General features: G+C 37.5%; 1 protein-coding gene across 1 annotated transcript in view; it reads right to left on the reverse strand.

The window, feature by feature from the left end:
* GUCY1A2 (guanylate cyclase 1 soluble subunit alpha 2) overlaps positions 1–19,960 on the reverse strand; it is a gene marked incomplete at both ends in the record, with an annotated part of 429,067 nt that overhangs the window by 40,299 nt on the left and 368,808 nt on the right. Inside the window, one exon of the mRNA XM_082659927.1 lies at positions 16,768–16,922. Within this exon, the coding sequence (XP_082516053.1) occupies positions 16,768–16,922 (155 nt within the window). The remainder of the gene's footprint in view (positions 1–16,767; positions 16,923–19,960) is intronic.

The raw sequence follows: 19,960 nt of genomic DNA on the forward strand, positions 1-19,960 counted from the left end.
CCTGTAAACCTGCTTCCTTGACACGGCCCTGCCCACCAGAGGGACAAGACCCAGATCCACCAACCTGAGGGCAGGCACCAGTCCCTCTCAACAGGAAGCCTGCACAAGCCTCAGAACCAACCTCACCTACCAGAGGGCAGACACAAGAAGCAGGAGAAACTATGACCCTCCAGTTAGCAGAAAGGAGACCACAAACACAGAAAGTTAGAGAAAATGAAATGGCAGAGAAATATGTTTCAGATGAAAGAACAAGAGAAAAACCACAAGAACAACTAAGTGAAGTGGAAATAGGCATCTATCAGAAAAGAATTTGGACTAACGATAGTAAAAATGCTGCAAGATCTTCGAAAACGAATGGAGGCACAGACCGAGAAGTTACAAGAGATGTTTAACAAAGAGGTAGGAGATTTAAAGAACAAACAAACAGATGAACAACTCAATAACTGGAATGAAAAATACACTAGAAGGAATCAATAGCAGAATAACTGAGGCAGAAGAATGAATAAGTGAGCTGAGAGACAGAATGGAGGAAATCACTGCCATGGAACAGAGTAAAGAAAAAAGAATGAAAAGAAATGAGGACAGTCTCAGAGACCTCTGGGACAACATTAAACACACCAACATTCATATTATAAGGGCCTCAGAAGAAGAAAAGAGAGAGAAAGAACTGGAGAAAATATTTGAAGAGATTATAACCAGAAATTTTCCTGACATGGGAAAGGGAAAACTCTCTCAAGACCAGGAAGTGCAGAGAGTACCATACAAGATAAATCCAAGGGGGAACATGCAGAGACATATTAATCAAACTGACAAAAATTAAAGACAGAGAAAAAATAGTAAAAGCAACAAGGAAAAGCAAAAAATAACATACAAGGGAAGCCCCATAAGGTTATCTGCTGATTTTTCAGCAGAAACTCAGCAGGCCAGAAGAGAGTGGCATGATATATTTAAGGTGATAAAAGAGAAAAACCTACAATCAATAATACTCTCCCCAGCAAGGCTCTTGTTCAGATTCAAAGGAGAAATCAAAACTTTTACAGACGCAAAAGCTAAGAGAATTCAGCACACACACCACCACCACCACCACCCCCAAGCCAGCATTACAACAAATCCTAAAGAAACTTCTCTAGGCAGAAAAGAAAAAGGTACATATAGAGTTAAGAAAATTACAAATGGGGAAACTTACCAGTAGAGACAAACATAATGTAAAGGTAGGAATTCATCCGCATACAAATATGATATCAAATCCAGCAACTATGAGAAGAGGAGAGTACAAATGCAGGATATTGGAAATGCAATGGAAACTAAGAGACCAGCAACCTAAAACAATCTGGTATATATACAGACTGCTATATCAAAACCTCATGGGAACCACCAACTAAAAGTCTACAATAGATACACACACACAAAAAAGAAAAAGCAATTCAAACACATCATGAATGATAGACATCAAATCACAAGAGAAGAGAACAAAAGATGAAGTGAAGAAAAAAGACCTTCAAAAAAGAATCCAAAACAATTAACAAAATGGCAATAAGAACATTCATACTGATAATTATCTTAAATGTAAATGGATTAAGTACTCTTATCAAAAGACATAGACTGGCGGAATGGATAAAAAACAAAACCTGTATATATGCTGTCTACAAGAGACTCACTTCAGATCTTAGGGACACATACAGACTGAAATTGAGGGGATGGAGAAAGGTATTCTATGCAAATGGAAATCAAAAGAAAGCTGGAGTAGCAATACTCATATCAGAAAAAACAGACTGAAATAAAGAATGTTACAATAGACAAAGAAGGACACTACATAAAGATCAAGGGATCAAACTAAGAAGAAGATATAGCAATTGTAAATACATATGCACCCAACATAGGAGCACTTCAATATATAAGGCAAACATTAACAGCCATAAAGGAGGAATGGACAGTAATACGGCTGTAGTGGGGGACATTAATACCACAGTCTTATCAACGGACAGGTCATCCAGACAGAAAATGAATAAGGAAACACAAAATTTAAATGAGACATTAGACCAGATGGACTTAATTGATATTTACAGAACATTCAATCTGAAAGTAGCTGAATACACTTTCTTCTCAAGTGCATATGGAACATTCTCTAGGATAGATCATGTCTTGAGCCACAAATCAAGCCTTGGAAAGTTTAAGAAAGAAACTTTCAAAAACTGAAATCATACCAAGCATCTTTTCTGACCATAACGCTATGGGATTAGAAATCAATTGCAGAGAAAAAAACACAAGAAAACACAAACACATGGAGGCTAAATAATACGCTACTAAATAACCAATGGATCACTAAAGAAGAAGAAATTAAAAAATACCTAGAGACAAATGAAAATGAAAACATGATGATCCAAAACATAAGAGATGCAGCAAAAGCAGTTCTAAGAGGGAAGTTTATAGCAATAAAATCTTACCTCAAGAAACAAAAGAATTCTCAAATAAACAACCTAACCTAACATCTAAAGCAACTGTAGAAAGAATACAATCAAAACCCAAAGTTAGTAGAAGGAAAGAAGTCATAAAAATCAGAGCAGAAATAAATGAATAGAGATGAAGAAAACAATAACAAAGATCAATGAAACTAAAAGCTGGTTCTTTGAGAAGATAAACAAAATTGATAAACTTTTAGCCAGACTCATCAAGAAAAAGAGGGACAGGACTCAAATCAATAAAATTAGAAATTCAAAAGAAGAAGTTACAACTGACACCACAGAAATACAAAGGATCATAAGAGATTACTAAAAGTAACTATATGCTAATAAAATGGACAACCTAGAAGAAATGGACAAATTTTTAGAAAATACAACCTTCCAAGACTGAACCAGGAAGAAATGAACAGAAAATGAACAGACAAATCACAAGTACTAAAATTGAAACTATGATTAAAAATCTTCCAACAAACAAAAGTCCATGACCAGATGGCTTCACAGGTGAATTCTATCAAACATTTAGAGAACAGTTAACATCTATCCATCTGAAACTCTTCCAAAAAACTGCAGAGGGAAGAGCACTCCCAAACTCATTCTAGTAGGTCACCATAACCCTGATAAATAAAACCAGACAAAGACACACACACACGCACACACACACACACACACACACACACACACAAAATAACAGGTCAATATCACTGATGAACATAGGTGCAAAAATTCTCAACAAAAATACTAGCAAGCTGAATCCAATAATACATTAAAAGGATCATATACAATGATCAAGTGGGATTTATTCCAGTGATGCAAGGATTCTTCAGAATGCACAAATCAGTCAGTGTGATACATCACATTAAAAAACTGAAGAATAAAAACCATATGATCATCTCAAAGGATGCAGAAAAAGCTTTTGACAAAATTCAACACTGACTTATGATAAAAGTTCCCCAGAAAGTGGGAATAGAGGGAACTTACCTCAATGAATAAAGCCCATGTAAGACAAACCCACAGCCAACATCATTCTCATCACTGAAAAGTTGAAAACATTTCCTCTTAGATTAGGAACAAGGCAAGGATGCCCAGTGTCACCACTTTTATTCAACATATTTTGGAAGTCCTAGCCACAGCAATCAGAGAAGAAAAAGAAATAAAAGAAAACCAAATTGGAAAAGAAGATGTAAAAGTGTCACTGTTTGCAGGTGACATGATATTATATATAGAAAATACTAAAGATTTTATCAGAAAACTACTAGAACTAATCAATGTATTTGGTAAAGTTGCAGAATACAAAATTAATACACAGAAATCACTTGCATTCCTATACACTAACAACAAAAGATCAGAAAGAGAAATTAAAGAAACAGTCCCATTTATCATTCCATAAAAAGAATAAAATACCTAGGAATAAAGCCATCTAAGGAGACAAAAGACTTCTACTCTGAAAAGTATAAGATGCTGATGAAAGAAATCAGAGATGACACAAACAGATGTTCTTCGATTGGAAGAATCAATATTGTCAAAAGGACTTAGTACTCAAGGCAATCTACAGATTCAATGCAATTCCTATCAAATTACGAATGGCATTTTTCATAGAAGGAGAGCAAAAAATATTTAAAATTTGTATTGAAACACAAAAGACCCTGAATAGCCAAATCAATCTTGAGAAAGAAAAGCAGAGCTGTAGGAATCAGACCCCCTGACTTCATACTATACTACAAAACAACAGTAATCAAAACAATAATGTACTGAGGCTTCCCTGGTGGCGCAGTGGTTGAGAGTCCGCCTGCTGATGCAGGGGACACGGGTTCGTGTCCTGGTCCGGGAAGATCCCACATGCCGCGGAGCGGCTGGGCCCGTGAGCCATGGCCGCTGAGCCTGCACATCCGGAGCCTGTGCTCTGCAACAGGAGAGGCCACAACAGGGAGAGGCCCACGTACCGCAAAAAATAAAAAAATAAAAATATAACATACTGGCACAAAAACAGAAATATCAATGAATGGGATAGGATAGAAAACCTAGAAATAAACTCACACACCTATTGTCAATTAATCTACAACAAGGAGGCTAGAATATACAGTGGAGAAAAAGACAGTCTGTTCAATAAGTGACACTGGGAAAACTGGAAAGCTACATATAAAAGAATGAAATTAGGAGGACTTGAGGAAGATGGCGGAAGAGTAAGACGCAGAGATCACCTTCCTCCAAACAGATACATCAGAAATACATCTACACGTGGAACTGCTCCTATAAAACACACATGGAATGCTGGCAGAAGACCTCAGAACTCCCAAAAGGCAAGAAACTCCTCACATACCTGGGTAGGGCAAAAGAAAAAAGAAAAAACAGAGACAAAAGAATAGGGATGGAATCTGCACCAGTGGGAGGGAGCTGTGAAGGAGGAAAGGTTTCCACACACTAGGAAGCCCCTTAGCAGGTGGAGGCAGTGGGTGGCATAGGGGGGAATCTTCGGAGCCATGGAGGAGAGCACAGCAACAGGGGCGTGGAGGGCAAAGCAGAGAGATTCCCACACAGAGGATCGGTGTGGACCAGCACTCACCAGAATGAGAGGCTTGTCTGCTCACATGCCGGAGCGGGTGGGGGCTGGGAGCTGAGGCTCAGGCTTCGGTCAGATCTCAGATCTCAGGGAGAGGACTGGGGCTGGTGGCGTGAATACAGCCTGAAGGGGTTAGTGCACCATGGGTGGCTGGGAGGGAGTCCGGGAAAAAGTCTGGAGCTGCTGAAGAGGCAAGAGACTTTTTCTTCCCTCTTTGTTTCCTGGTGCATGAGGAGAGGGGATTAAAAGGGCTGCTTAAAGGAGCTCCAGAGATGGGCGTGAGCCGCAACTAACAATGCGGACCACAGAGATGGGCATGAGACGCTAAGGCTGCTGCTGCCGCCACCAAGAACCCTGTGTGAGAGCACAGGTAACTATCCACACCTCCCCTCCCTGGAGCCTGTGCAGCCCACCACTGCCAGGGTCCCGTGATCCAGGGACAACTTCCCCGAGAGAATGCATGGTTCACCTCAGGCTGGTGCAACGTCATGCCGGCCTCTGCTGTCGCAGGCTTGACCTGTATCCGTACCCCTCCCTCCCCTCGGCCTGTGTGAGCCAGAGCCCCCGAATCAGCTGCTCCTTTAATCCTGTCCTGTCTGAGCGAAGAACAGATGCCCTCAGGTGACTGACACGCAGAGGCAGGGACAAATCCAAAGTGGAACCTTGGGAGCTGTGCGAGCAAAGAAGAGAAAGGGAAATTTCTGCCAGCAGCCTCAGGAGCAGTGGATTAAATCTCCACAATCAACTTGATGTACCCTGCATCTGTGGAATACCTGAATAGACAGTGAATCATCCCAAACTGAGGAGGTGGACTTTGAGAGCAAGATGTATTATATTTTCCCCTTTTCCTCTTTTTCTGAGTGTGTACGTGTATGCTTCTGTGTGAGATTTTGTCTGTAAAGCTTTGCTTTCACCATTTGTCCTAGGTTTCTGTCCATCCCTTTTTTCTCTTTTAATTAAAAAAATTTATTTTCTTAATAATAATTTTTTATTTTAATAACTTTTATTTTATCTTACTTTATTTTATTTTATCTTCTTTCTGTCTTTCTTTCTTTCCTTCTACTGTTTCTCCCTTTTATTCTGAGCTGTGTGGTTGAAAGGCTCCTGGTGCTCCAGCCAGGAGTCAGTGCTGTGCCTATGAGGTGGGAGAGCCAACTTCAGGACACTGGTCCACAAGAGACCTTCCAACACCATGTAATGTCAAATGGCAAAAATGTTGCAGAGATCTCCATCTCAACAGCAAGACCCAGCTTCACTCAACAAACAGCAAGGTACAGTGCTGGACACCCTCTGCCAAACAACTAGCAAGACAGGAACACAACACCACCTATTAGTAGACAGGCTACCTAAAATCATAATAAGGCCACAGACACCCTAAACCACACCACCAGACGTGGACCTGCCCACCAGAAAGACAAGATGCAGCCTCATCCACCAGAACACAGGCACCAGTCCCCTCCAGCAGGAAGCCTACAAAACCCACTGAGCCAACTTTAGTCACTGGGGACAGACACAAAAAACAACAGGAACTAGAAACCTGCAGCCTGCAAAGAGGAAACTCCAAACACAGTAAGATAAGCAAATTGAGAAGACAGAAAAACACACAGCAGATGAAGGAGCAAGGTAAAAACCCACCAGAGCTGAGAAACAAAGAGGAAATAGGCAGTCTACCTATAAAAGAATTCAGAATAATGATAGTAAAGATGATCCAAAATCTTGGAAATAGAATAAACAAAATGTAAGAATCATTTAACAAGGACCTAGAAGAACTAAAGAGGAAACAAGCAACAATGAACAACACAATAAATGAAATTAAAAATACTCTAGATGGGATCAATAGCAGAATAACTGAGGCAGAAGAACGGATAAGTGACCTGGAAGATAAAATAGTGCAAATAACTACTGCAGAGCAGAATAAAGAAAAAAGAATGAAAAGAACTGAGGACAGCCTCAGAGACCTCTCAGACAACATTAAACGCACCAACATTCGAATTATAGGGGTCCCAGAAGAAGAAGAGAAAAAGAAAGGGACTGGGAAAATATTTGAAGAGATTATAGTTGAAAACTTCCCTAATATGGGAAAGGAAATAGTTAATCAAGTCCAGGAAGCACAGAGAGGCCCATAAAGTATAAATCCAAAGAGAAACACTCTAAGACATATATTAATCAAACTATCAAAAATTAAATACAAAGAAAACATATTAAAAGCAGCAAGGGAAAAACAACAAATAACACACAAGGGAATCCCCATAAGGATAACACCTGAGCTTTCAGCAGAAACTCTGCAAGCCAGAAGGGAGTGGAGGACATATTTACAGTGATGAAGGAGAAAAACTTACAACCAAGATTAGTCTACCCAGAAAGAATCTCATTCCGGTTTGATGGAGAAATTAAAAACTCTACAGACAAGCAAGAGCTGAGAGAGTTCTGCACCATGAAACCAGCTTTACAACAAATGCTAAAGGAACTTCTCTAGACAAGAAACACAAGAGAAGGAAAAGACCCACAATAACAAACAATTAGGAAAATGGGAATAGGAACATACATATCAATAATTACCTTAAAAGTAAATGGATTAAATGCTCCCACCAAAACAAACAGACTGGCTGAATGGATACAAAAACAAGACCCATATATGTGCTGTCTACAAGAGACCCACTTCAGACCTAGGGACACATACAGACTGAAAGTAAGGGGATGGAAAAAGATATTCCATGCAAATGGAAATCAAAAGAAAGCTGGAGTAGCAATTCTCCTTTCAGACAAAATAGACTTCAAAATAAAGACTATTACAAGAGACAAAGAAGGACACTGCATAATGATCAACGGATTGATCCAAGAAGATATAACAATTGTAAATATTTATGCACCCAACATAAGAACACCTCAATACATAAGGCAAATTCTAACAGCCATAAAATGGGAAATCCACAGTAACACAATAATAGTAGGGGATATTAGCACCCCACTTTCAAAAATGAACAGATTATCCAAAATGAAAATAGATAAGGAAATACAAGCTTTAAATGATACATTAAACAAGATGGACTTAATTGATATTTATAGGACATTCCATCCAAAAACAACAGAATACACATTTTTCTCAAGTGCTCATGGAACATCCTCCAGGATAGATCATATCTTGGGTCAAAAATCAAGACTTGGTAAATTTAAGAAAATTGAAATCGTATCAAGTATCTTTTCCGACCACAACACTATGAGACTAGATATCAGTTACAGGAAAAGATCTGTAAAAATACAAACACATGGAGCATAAACAATACACTACTTAATAACGAAGTGGTCACTGAAGAAATCAAAGAAGAAATAAAAAAATACCTAGAAACAAATGACAGTGGAGACACGATGACCAAAAACCTATGGGGTGCAGCAAAAGCAGTTCTAAGAGGGAAGTTTATAGCAATATGATCCTACCTTAAGAAACAGGAAACATCTCAAATAAACAACCTAATCTTGCACCTAAAGCAATTAGCGAAAGAAGAACAAAAATCTTCAGGGCTTCCCTGGTGGTGCAGTGGTTGAGAGTCTGCCTGCCGATGCAGGGGACATGGGTTTATCCCCAGTCTGGGAAGATCCCGGATGCCATGGAGCAGCTAGGGCCGTGAGCCATGGCCGCTGTGCCTACGTGTCCGGAGCCTGTGCTCCGCAATGGGGGAGGCCACAACAGTGAGAGGCCTGTGTATTGCAAAAAAACATAAAAAATCAACAACAAAAAAAAACCAAAAAAAAAAAAAAACCCCAAAGTTAGCAGAAGGAAAGAAATCATAAAGATCAGATTAGAAATAAATGAAAAAGAAATGAAGGAAATGATAGCAAAGATCAATACAACTAAAAGCTTGTTCTTTGAGAAGATAAACACAGTTGATAAACCATTATCCAAACTCATCAAGAAAAAAAGGAAGAAGACTCAAATCAATAGAATTAGAAATGAAAAAGGAGAGGGAAAAACTGACACTGCAGAAATACAAAGGATCAGGAGAGATTACTATGAGCAACTCTATGCCAATAAAATGGACAACCTGGAAGAAATGGACAAATTCTTAGAAAAGCACAACTGGCGAAGACCGAATCAGGAAGAAATAAAAAATATGAACAGACCAATCACAAGCACTGAAATTGAAACTGTGATTAAAAATCTTCCAACAAACAAAAGCCCAGGACCAGATGGCATCACAGGTGAATTCTATCAAACATTTAGAGAAGAGCTAACACCTATCCTTCTCAAACTCTTCCAAAATATAGCAGAGGGAGGAACACTACCAAATTCGTTCTACAAGGCCACCATCACCTTGATACCAAAACCAGACAAGGATGTCACAAAGAAAGAAAACTACAGGCCAATATCACTGATGAACATAGATGCAAAAATCCTCAACAAAACACTAGCAAACAGAATCCAAGAGCACATTAAAAGGATCATACACCATGATCAAGTGGGGTTTATCCCAGAAATGCAAGGATTCTTCAATATATGCAAATCATTCAACGTGATGCACCATATTAACAAATTGAAGGAGAAAAACCATGTCGTCATCTCAATAGATGCAGAGAAAGCTTTTGACAAAATTCAACACCCATTTATGATTAAAACCCAGAAAGTAGAAAGCAGAAAGTAGACATAGAGGGAACTTTCCTCAACATAATAAAGGCCATATATGACAAACACACAGCCAACATCATCTTCAATGGTGAAAAACTGAAACCACTTCCACTAAGATCAGGAACAAGACCAGGTTGCCCAGTCTCACCACTCTTATTCAACATAGTTTTGGAAGTTTTAGCCACCACAATCAGAGAAGAAAAGGAAATAAAAGGAATCTAAATTGGAAAAGAAGAAGTAAAGCTGTCACTATTTGCAGATGACATGATACTATACATAGAGAATCCTAAAGATGCCACCAGAAAACTACTAGAGCTAATCAATGAATTTGGTAAAGTAGCAGGATACAAAATTAATGCACAGAAATCTCTGGCATTCTTATACACTAATGATGAAAAAGCTGAATGTAATATTAATAAAACACTCCCATTTACCATTGCAACAGAAAAAATAAAATATCTAGGAATAAAACTACCTAAGGAGACAAAAGACCTGTATGCAGAAAATTATAAGACATTGATGAAAGAAATTAAAGATGATACAAATAGATGGAGAGATATACGATGTTCTTGGATTGGAAGAATCAACATTGTGAAAATGACTCTACTACCCAAAACAATCTACAGATTCAATGCAATCCCTATCAAACTACCACTGGCATTTGTCACAGAACTAGAACAAAAAATTTCACAATTTGTATGGAAAGACAAAAGACCCCGAGTAGCCAAAGGAATCTTGACAATGAAAAATGGAGCTGGAGGAATCAGGCTCCCTGACTTCAGACTATACTACAAAGCTACAGTAATCAAGACAGTATGGTACTGGCACAAAAACCAAAAGATAGATCAATGGAACAGGGTAGAAAGCCCAGAGATAAACCCACGCACATATGGTCACCTTATCTTTGATAAACGAGGCAAGAATATACAGTGGAGAAAAGACAGCCTCTTCAATAAATGGTGCAGGGAAAACTGGACAGGTACATGTAAAATATGAAATTAGAATACTCCCTAACACCATACACAAAAATAAACTCCAAATGGATTAAAGACCTAAATGTAAGGCCAGACACTATCAAACTCTTAGAGCAAAACAGAGGCAGAATGCTCTATGACATAAATCACAGCAAGATCCTTTTTGACCCACCTCCTAGAGAAATGGAAATAAAAACAAAAATAAACAAATGGGACCTAATGAAACTTAAAAGCCCTTGCACAGCAAAGGAAACCATAAACAAGACCAAAAGACAACCCTCAGAATGGGAGAAAATATTTGCAAATGAAGCAACTGACAAAGGATTAATTTCCCAAATTTACAAGCAGCTCATGCAGCTCAATAACAGAAAAACAAACAACCCAATCCAAAAATGGGCAGAAGACTTAAATAGACATTTCTCCAAAGAGGATATACAGATTGCCAACAAACACATGAAAGAATGCTCAACATCATTAATCATTAGAGAAATGTAAATCAAAACTACAATGAGATATCATCTCACACCAGTCAGAATGGCCATCATCAGAAAATCTAGAAATAATAAATGCTGGAGAGAGTGTGGAGAAAAGGGAACCCTGTTGCACTGCTGGTGGGAATGTGAATTGGTTCAGCCACTATGGAGAACAATATGGAGGTTCCTTAAAAACTGCAAACATAACTACCATACGACCCAGCAATCCCACTACTGGGCATACACCCTGGAAAACCATAATTCAGAAAGAGTCATGTACCAAAATGTTCATTGCAGCTCTATTTACAATAACCAGGACATGGAAGCAACCTAAGTGTCCATCAAGAGATGAATGAATAAAGAAGTTTTGGCACATATACACAATGGAATATTACTCAGCCATAAAAAGAAACGAAATTGAGTTATTTGTAGTGAGCTGGATGGATCTAGAGTCTGTCATATGGAATAAAGTAAGTTGGAAAGAGAAAAAGAAATACCGTATGCTAGCACATATATATGGAATCTAGGGGATAAAAAAGGTCATGAAGAACCTAGGGGTAAGGTGGGAATAAAGCTGCAGACCTACTAGAGAATGGACTTGAGGATATGGGGAGGGGGATGGGTAAGCTGTGACGAAGTGAGAGAGTGGCATGGACATATATACACTACCAAACGTAAAATAGATAGCTAGTGGGAAGCAGCCACATGGCACATGGAGATCAGCTCGGTGCTTTGTGACCACCTATAGGTGTTGGATAGGGAGTGTGGGAGGGAGAGAGACACAAGAGGGAAGAGATATGGGAATATATGTATATGTATAACTGATTCACTTTGTTATGAAGCAGAAACTAACACACCATTGAAAATCAATTATACTCCAATATAGATGTTAAAAAAAAATGAAATTAGAAAACTCCATAACATCATATACAAAAATGAACTCAAAATGGATTAAAGACTTTTAAATGTTATGCTAAATACTATAAAACTCTTAGAGAAGAACATAGGCACAACACTATTTAGCATGAATCACAGCAAGATCTTTTTTGACCCATCTCCTAGAGTAAGGGAAATAAAAACAAAAATAAACAAATGAGATCTAATGAAACGTAAAAGCTTCTGCACAGTAAAGGAAACCAGCAACAACAGAAAAAGACAACCCACAGAGGGAGAAAATATTTGCAAATGATATGACTGACAAGGGATTAGTCTCCAAAATATAAAAACAGCTCATGCAGCTCTAGGTCAAAAAAAACCAAGCAACCCAATTAGAAAATGGGCAGAAGATCTAAACAGATAGCTGTCCAAAGAAGACATACAGATGGTCAAGGAGCATATGAAAAGATGCTCAACATCACTTATTATCAGAGAAATGCAAATCGAAACTACACTGAGGTATCATCTCCCAGCAGTCGAATGGCCATCATCAAAAAGTTTACAAACAATAAATGCTGGAGTGGGTGTGGAGAAAAGGGAACCCTCCTACACTGTTTGTGGGAATGTAAATTGGTACAACTACTATGGAGAACAGTATGGAGGTTCCTTACAAAACTTAAAATAGAACTACCATATGACCCAGCAATCTCACTCCTGGGCATATATCCAGAGAAAACCATAATCCAAAAGGATACAAGCACCCTAATATTCGTTGCAGCACATTTACAATTTCCAAGTCATGGAAGCAAACTAAATTTCCATTGACAGAGGAATGGATAAAGATGACATGGTACATATATACAATGGAATATTATTCAGCCATGAAAAATAATGTATTAATGCCATTTGCAGCAACATGGATGGACCTAGAGATTCTCATACTAGGTGAAGTATGTCACACAGAGAAAGAAAAATATTATATGGTATCACTTGTATGTGGAATCTAATTTAGAAAAAGATACAGCTGCATAGCACAGGGAGATCAGCTTGGTGGTTTGAGACCACCTAGAGGAGTAGGATAGGGAGGGTGGGAGGGAGAGACAAGAGGGAGTGGATATGGTGATATACGTATACATATGTCTGATTCACTTTGTTATTCAGCAGAAACTAATACAACATTGTAAAGCAATTATACTCCAATAAAGATGTTAAAAGAAAAAGATAAAAGTGAACTCATTTACAAAACAGAAACAGACTTATAGATATTGAAAACAAACTTATGGTTAACAAAGGGGAGACGTGGCGCCGGTGGGATAAATCAGGAGCTTGGGATGAATACCTGCACACTGCTATATATAAGATGGATAACCAAATAAGACCTACTGTATAGCACAGGAAACCCTATTCAATACTCTTTGATAACCTATATTAGAAAAGAATCTAAAAAAGAATGATTATATTTATATGTATAGCTGAATCAGTTTGCTGTACAACTGAAACTAACACAACATTGTAAATCAACTATACTCCAATGAAATTAAAATATTAAAATAAAAATTTTTAGAAACCTGTCTGAAGATTTCAAAATAACCAGACAATATTGAACATTTTTCAGCATTTAATTCAGGAAAGAAAATTGGAAATTTCAAGCTCTTATGAGCTGAATACTCAGTTTAACTTCACAAATTCCTATTTGCTCTAAGAAAGTTCAATTTTATCTCCTCTTAGAGAATGTCCATGAAACATCCACCTGGCATTTCACTTTGAGTATCCTGGGAAAGGGAAGTATACTCTACACTTGTGGATTCATAAATCACTTGTGCTATGTGGAATAGAACAATTATACATAGCTGAAGTATATAGATTGGTGTATATAAAACCAACAGAAACCACTTGGGCACGAACACATCCAGAATCTGAAAACCAAGTCACACTGAGATCATATACCTAAATTTAGTTTTCTAGAAGATTACCAGGAACCAAAGTACATTGTTTTTAATGGTATCCCAGATAAAAATGGATGTCAAAGGTCATTGAGTCCAATCACTCTTCTGAAGCATGGAAGACAAGTTGAAACAGCAAATGGTTTGGATTCCAGGGTCTCAGTAATTAGCTACATTTCCATCAAGGAAACGGGAATAAGATTACCTGATTTCAAGCACTGGATTGCTGCCCTTCTCACCTTCTAATCTATTCTCTCTACAACCTTGGAGATCTTTTTAAAGTACAAATCTGGTCAAGTCACTCGTCTGCTTAAAACTCTTCAATGTCTTTCTTTGCTCTTAGTGTTAAGTTGAAATCCCTTAACATGAATTACAGCTTCAGTTGGTCTGACTTCAGTCTATCTCTTCATCCTCATTTTAGTCCACTCCTCTTGTTGCTCTAAATACTCTCATCATGTCCTTTTGACCTCAGCACTAGTCTATTGTAATAAACTGTTTATTTTTATACATCTACCATCTGGTAGTCTCCTCTATGAAGGCAAAGATCATATTTATGTTGTTTATTGCTGTAACATTGGTGACTGTCATAGTGCTTGGAATATAGTAGGTACTCTACAAGTATTTGTTGAAAGAAGGGAAGGAGGGAGGAACACAGAAACAGTTGGAGGAAAAGTGTTATTTTTGAGGATAGACCAAACACAAAAATATTTTTATAAAGTATTATTAGAAATTATAAGATTTGGGACCAGTCAGAGAAAGTATCTTTTATAATCTACCCAGAAGGCAGTTCAATTTGTTCATCTATGTCTCCATTTGTGTTTTGGTGGGGGGGGAGGTGGGGGGACAGATCATAACAGAACAAAATATTTCAATGCTCACAGTGTTTTAAATGATTCAATTCTTCAGACTTTATTGATCACTAAGGATAATTACAAACTCCCACCAATGTGAAAAAGATTATTAAAACTCAAAGACAACACCCAAAGGCACAGACTCTGTGTTGCTTGTGGGGTTTCCTTTATTGGTCACATGTAGACAAAGCCAGCTATAGCAATGATATTTAAGCTCAGGATATAACTCCTCACATGGTTGACCCATTCTTTACACATCATTTTTTTAAAATGGAGTTTCTATAAATCTACACTCACTTATACAAAGAGGAAACATATGTATTAGTTCCATGATGGGAAAAATCATAACCATGGTAGGAGTATGCAGGTGAGGTGGTTGATCTTTAGGAACTTTTCCTTACCCCATGGTCTAGAGAACAAAGTGCAGTGATCTAGAGCATTGATCTTGAGAAGCTTCCTAATTCCATTTAATATGGAAACCATTATCATATCATATGTATTATGCCCAGAATTGTGTTAGAAAAATTGGGAGAAATTTAAAAGAAGCAAAACCCTTATATAAATACCCTAAAAATGACATGTAGTTCTTAAGCAACTTTATCTTGATTTCATATTTGTAATTTCTTCCCCTTTCTCATGTGGTCCTCAGGAATCTGGAAATACTTGTCTTTTATCTAAGAAACCTTAACTTCCCTCTGTATATATGTGGTATCAAAAGCTTCAAAGTGTCACCATTTTGTTTGTTATTATAAATCAACATTTATTATCTATGTATTTAAAGTTTCTGCTTCTGGGGTTTTTTTGTTAGCCTGGGTTAACATGGTAGTCATGCTAATAAAAATATCCATGGTCACCATTTCTACTTTACAGTTTTACAATGTGATTTCTAAGTCATTTAAATCATGGAACTAATGAAATCGCTTGTACACCAAAGCTTAGCATTAGGCCAAAGTCTACCAAGTAGGAGATATTCATATTATTTTCTTAGTATAGAGATATTTATCTTATCAGTACATTTATTCATTAATCTGATAAATATTAATAGAGTGCTTATTATGTGCTAAACATTTTTTGGGTAAGTTTTGGAGATATAACCATGAGCCAAAAAGACTTGGCCTCTGCCCATATGGCACGTAATAGCTAATGCCTGGAGCTTGATATCTACCAGGCACAAAACAAGGATGACTTCAGCTGTCAAAATGTGTAGAGTTGTCAAATACAACCTTTAAGATAAATAGAGTTTGAAGTTTTACTCTGTATCTAGTATATATTTAACTTTAAAGAGTCCCTATTTATATTCATTATTTAGAAGAATAAAAAGAGACAATTATCTTTTCTATCTTATTCCTTTGATTTTTATAAACATTGAGAAACATTTTGAAAATGTTAGGATTTCTAGTGTGTTTCAGACCCTTAACATTTGCTCTCCTCTATTTTTTTTTAAATTTTTGGCTGCATTGGGTCTTTGTTGCTGTGCACGGGCTTTCTCTAGTTGTGGCGAGCGGGGGTTACTTTTCATTCAGGTGCACAGGCTTCTCATTGTGGTGGCTTCTCTTGTTGCGCAGCATGCACTCTAGGCGTGCGGGCTTCAGTAGTTGTGGCACGTGGGCTCAGTAGTTGTCGCACATGGGCTTAGTTGCTCCATGGCATGTGGGATCTTCCTGGATCAGGGCTCGAACGCATGTCCCTTGCACTGGCAGGTGGATTCTTAACCACTGTGCCACCAGGAAAAACCCTGCTTTCCTGTATTTTAAACAGGAATACCTAAGGAAGACAGAGACTGTGGGAAATGCAAACCTCCATTTACCTCTCAGTCAAGTCAGGTTTTCCATGTACTTTCTTAGGGTGCAAATTAAATTTTGTGACATAATTGCTATCTTTCAGACTGGATGGATCTGCTCATATTATCTTAGATAATAACAGGATCAAGAAAAAAATAAGCGTCTCACAAGTGACAGGCTACTAGTATAACGCAATGCCAAAGACAGGGGGAGAAGGCCAAAGAACACTTACTGGTAAGTGGTTGGGCTGACATTGATGCGTCGAGGGTGACTTCCCGATTCGAATTTGCTTGCCAGAGTGACATTATTTCCAAACAGGCAATATCGCGGCATTCTTACCCCAACAACTCCAGCCAGCACAGAGCCTGAGTGAATGCCTATTCTCATCTAAAAAAGAAAATGAAAAGGATATATTTATGTTTTCATTTGGTATGCAATTATTTTAATAAGAGGTACTGCTGAACCATTAAACTCCTAGCTCCTCAAAGAAAGGGACTGGGGCCTTGGTCATTTTTGTGAGCCAAATATCTGGACTATTATATCAATAGTATCAATGAACAAGGATGGTGTGGAATAAATGAACAAATGGATTAATTATAAGAAAAAAACTACTTTTACTTTTCTATTGTAACACAATAAATCCAGTTGTGTTACAATTTAAATCAGGTTTTATTTGTACCTAGTATGCTCTAATAAATGGAAAATGTATTATTCTCCCTCCAGTTATTCTAACAGAAAACCCTATTTTTTCCTTCATAGCATTAAACACAATTGTAAATTAAATAATTATATTTCTGTTTATCTGTTAATTTAAAATATTTTTTCTCTCTGTTTATTTTAGATCACTTCTATTTCCAAATTTACTAATCTTTTCTTTTGTAATGCCTTATCTTTAGCTAATCACATCCAGAGTATTTTTCTTCTTAGATATAGTGATTTTCCTTTCTCAAAGTTCAATTTGAACTTCTTTTTTTTTAATCTTTCAGGTATCAAATTAACTTTTGAATATATGGAATACAATTAAAATAACTGTTTTAATATTTTTTTTACATCTTTATTGGAGTATAATTGCTTTACAATGGTGTGCTAGTTTCTGCTTTATAACAAAGTGAATCAGTTATACATACACATATGTTCCCATATCTCTACCCTCTTGCGTCTCCCTCCCTCCCACCCTCCCTATCCCACCCCTCTAGATGGTCACAAAGCACCGAGCTGATCTCCATGAGCTATGCAGCTGCTTCCCACTAGCTATCTATTTTACGTTTGGTAGTGGGTATATGTCCAGAACACTCTCTTGCTTTGTCACAGCTTACCCTTCCCCCTCCCCATATCCTCAAGTCCATTCTCTAGTAGGTCTGTGTCTTTATTCCTGTCTTACCCCTAGGTTCTTCGTGACATTTTTTTCCCTTAAATTCCATATATATGTGTTAGCATATGGTATTTGTCTTTCTCTTTCTGACTTACTTCACTCCGTATGACAGACTTTAGGTCCATCCCCCTCATTACAAATAGCTCAATTTTGTTTCTTTTTATGGCTGAGTAATATTACATTGTGTATATGTGCCACATCTTCTTTATCCATTCATCCAATGATGGACACGTAGGTTGTTTCCATCTCCGGGCTATTGTAAATAGAGCTGCAATGAATATTTTGGTACATGACTCTTTCTGAATTATGGTTTTCTCAGAGTATATACCCAGTAGTGGGATTGCTGGGTCATATAGTATTTCTATTTGTAGTGTTTTAAGGAACCTCCATACGTTCTCCAAAGTGGCTGTACCAATTCACATTACCACCAGCAGTGCAAGAGTGTTCCCTTTGCTCCACACCCTCTCCAGCATTTATTGTTTCTAGATTTTTTGATGATGGTCATTCTGACTGGTGTGAGATGATATCTCATTGTAGTTTTGATTTGCATTTCTCTAATGATTAATGATGTTGAGCATTCTTTCATGTGTTTGTTGGTAGTCTGTATATCTTCTTTGGAGAAATGTCTATTTAGGTCTTCTGTCCATTTTTGGATTGGGTTGTTTGTTTTTTTGTTATTGAGCTGCATGAGCTGCTTGTAAATTTGGGAAATTAATCCTTTGTCAGTTGCTTCATTTGCAAATATTTTCTCCCATTCTGATGGTTGTCATTTTGTCTTGTTTATGGTTTCCTTTGCTGTGCAAAACCTTTGAAGTTTCATTAGGTCCCATCTGTTTATTTTTATTTTCATTTCTCTAGGAGGTGGGTCAAAAAGCATCTTGCTGTGATTTATATCATAGGGTGTTCTGCCTAAGTTTTCCTCTAAGAGTTTGATAGTTTCCGGCCTTACATGTAGGTCTTTAATCCATTTTGAGCTTATTTTTTTGTATGGGGTTAGGGAGTGATCTAATCTTATACTATTACATGTACCTGTCCAGTTTTCCCAGCACCACTTATTGAAGAGGCTGTCCTTTCTCCACTGTACATTCCTGCCTCCTTTACCAAAGATAAGGTGACCATATGTGTGTGGGTTTATCTCTGGGTTTTCTCTCCTGTTCCATTGATCTATCTTTCTGTTTTTGTGCCAGTACCATACTGTCTTGATTACTGTAGCTTTGTAGTATAGTCTGAAGTCAGGGAGCCTGATTCCTCCAGCTCCGTTTTTCGTTCTCAAGATTGCTTTGGCTATTCGGGGTCTTTTGTGTTACCATACAAATTGTGAAATTTTTTGTTCTAGTTCTGTGACAAATGCCAGTGGTAGTTTGATAGGGATTGCAATGAATCTGTAGATTGTTTTGGGTAGTAGAGTCATTTTCACTATGTTGATTCTTCCAATCCAAGAACATGGTATATCTCTCCATATATTTGTATCATCTTTAATTTCTTTCATCAGTGTCTTATAATTTTCTGCATACAGGTCTTTTGTCTCCTTAGGTAGGTTTATTCCTAGATATTTTATTCTTTTTCTTGCAATGGTAAATGGGAGTGTTTTCTTGATTTCACTTTCAGATTTTTCATCATTAGTATATAGGAATACCAGAGATTTCTGTGCATTAGTTTTGTATCCCGCTACTTTACCAAATTCATTGATTAGCTCTAGTAGTTTTCTGGTAGCATCTTTAGGATTCTCTATATATAGTATCATGTCATCTGCAAACAGTGACAGCTTTGCTTCTTCTTTTCCAATTTAGATTCCTTTTATTTCGTTTTCTTCTCTGATTGTGGTGGCTAAAACTTCCAAAACTATGTTGAATAAGAGTGGTGAGAGTGGGCAACCTTGTCTTGTTCCTGATCTTAGTGGAAATGCTTTCAGTTTTTCACCATTGAAGATGATGTTGGCTGTGTGTTTGTCATATATGGCCTTTATTATGTTGAGGAAAGTTCCCTCTATGCCTAATTTCAGCAGGGTTTTTATCATAAATGGGTGTTGAATTTTGTCAAAAGCTTTTTCTGC

Source organism: Grampus griseus, assembly GCF_964374135.1.
Source record: "Grampus griseus genome assembly, chromosome: 8".
NCBI classification, from domain to species: Eukaryota; Metazoa; Chordata; class Mammalia; order Artiodactyla; family Delphinidae; genus Grampus; species Grampus griseus.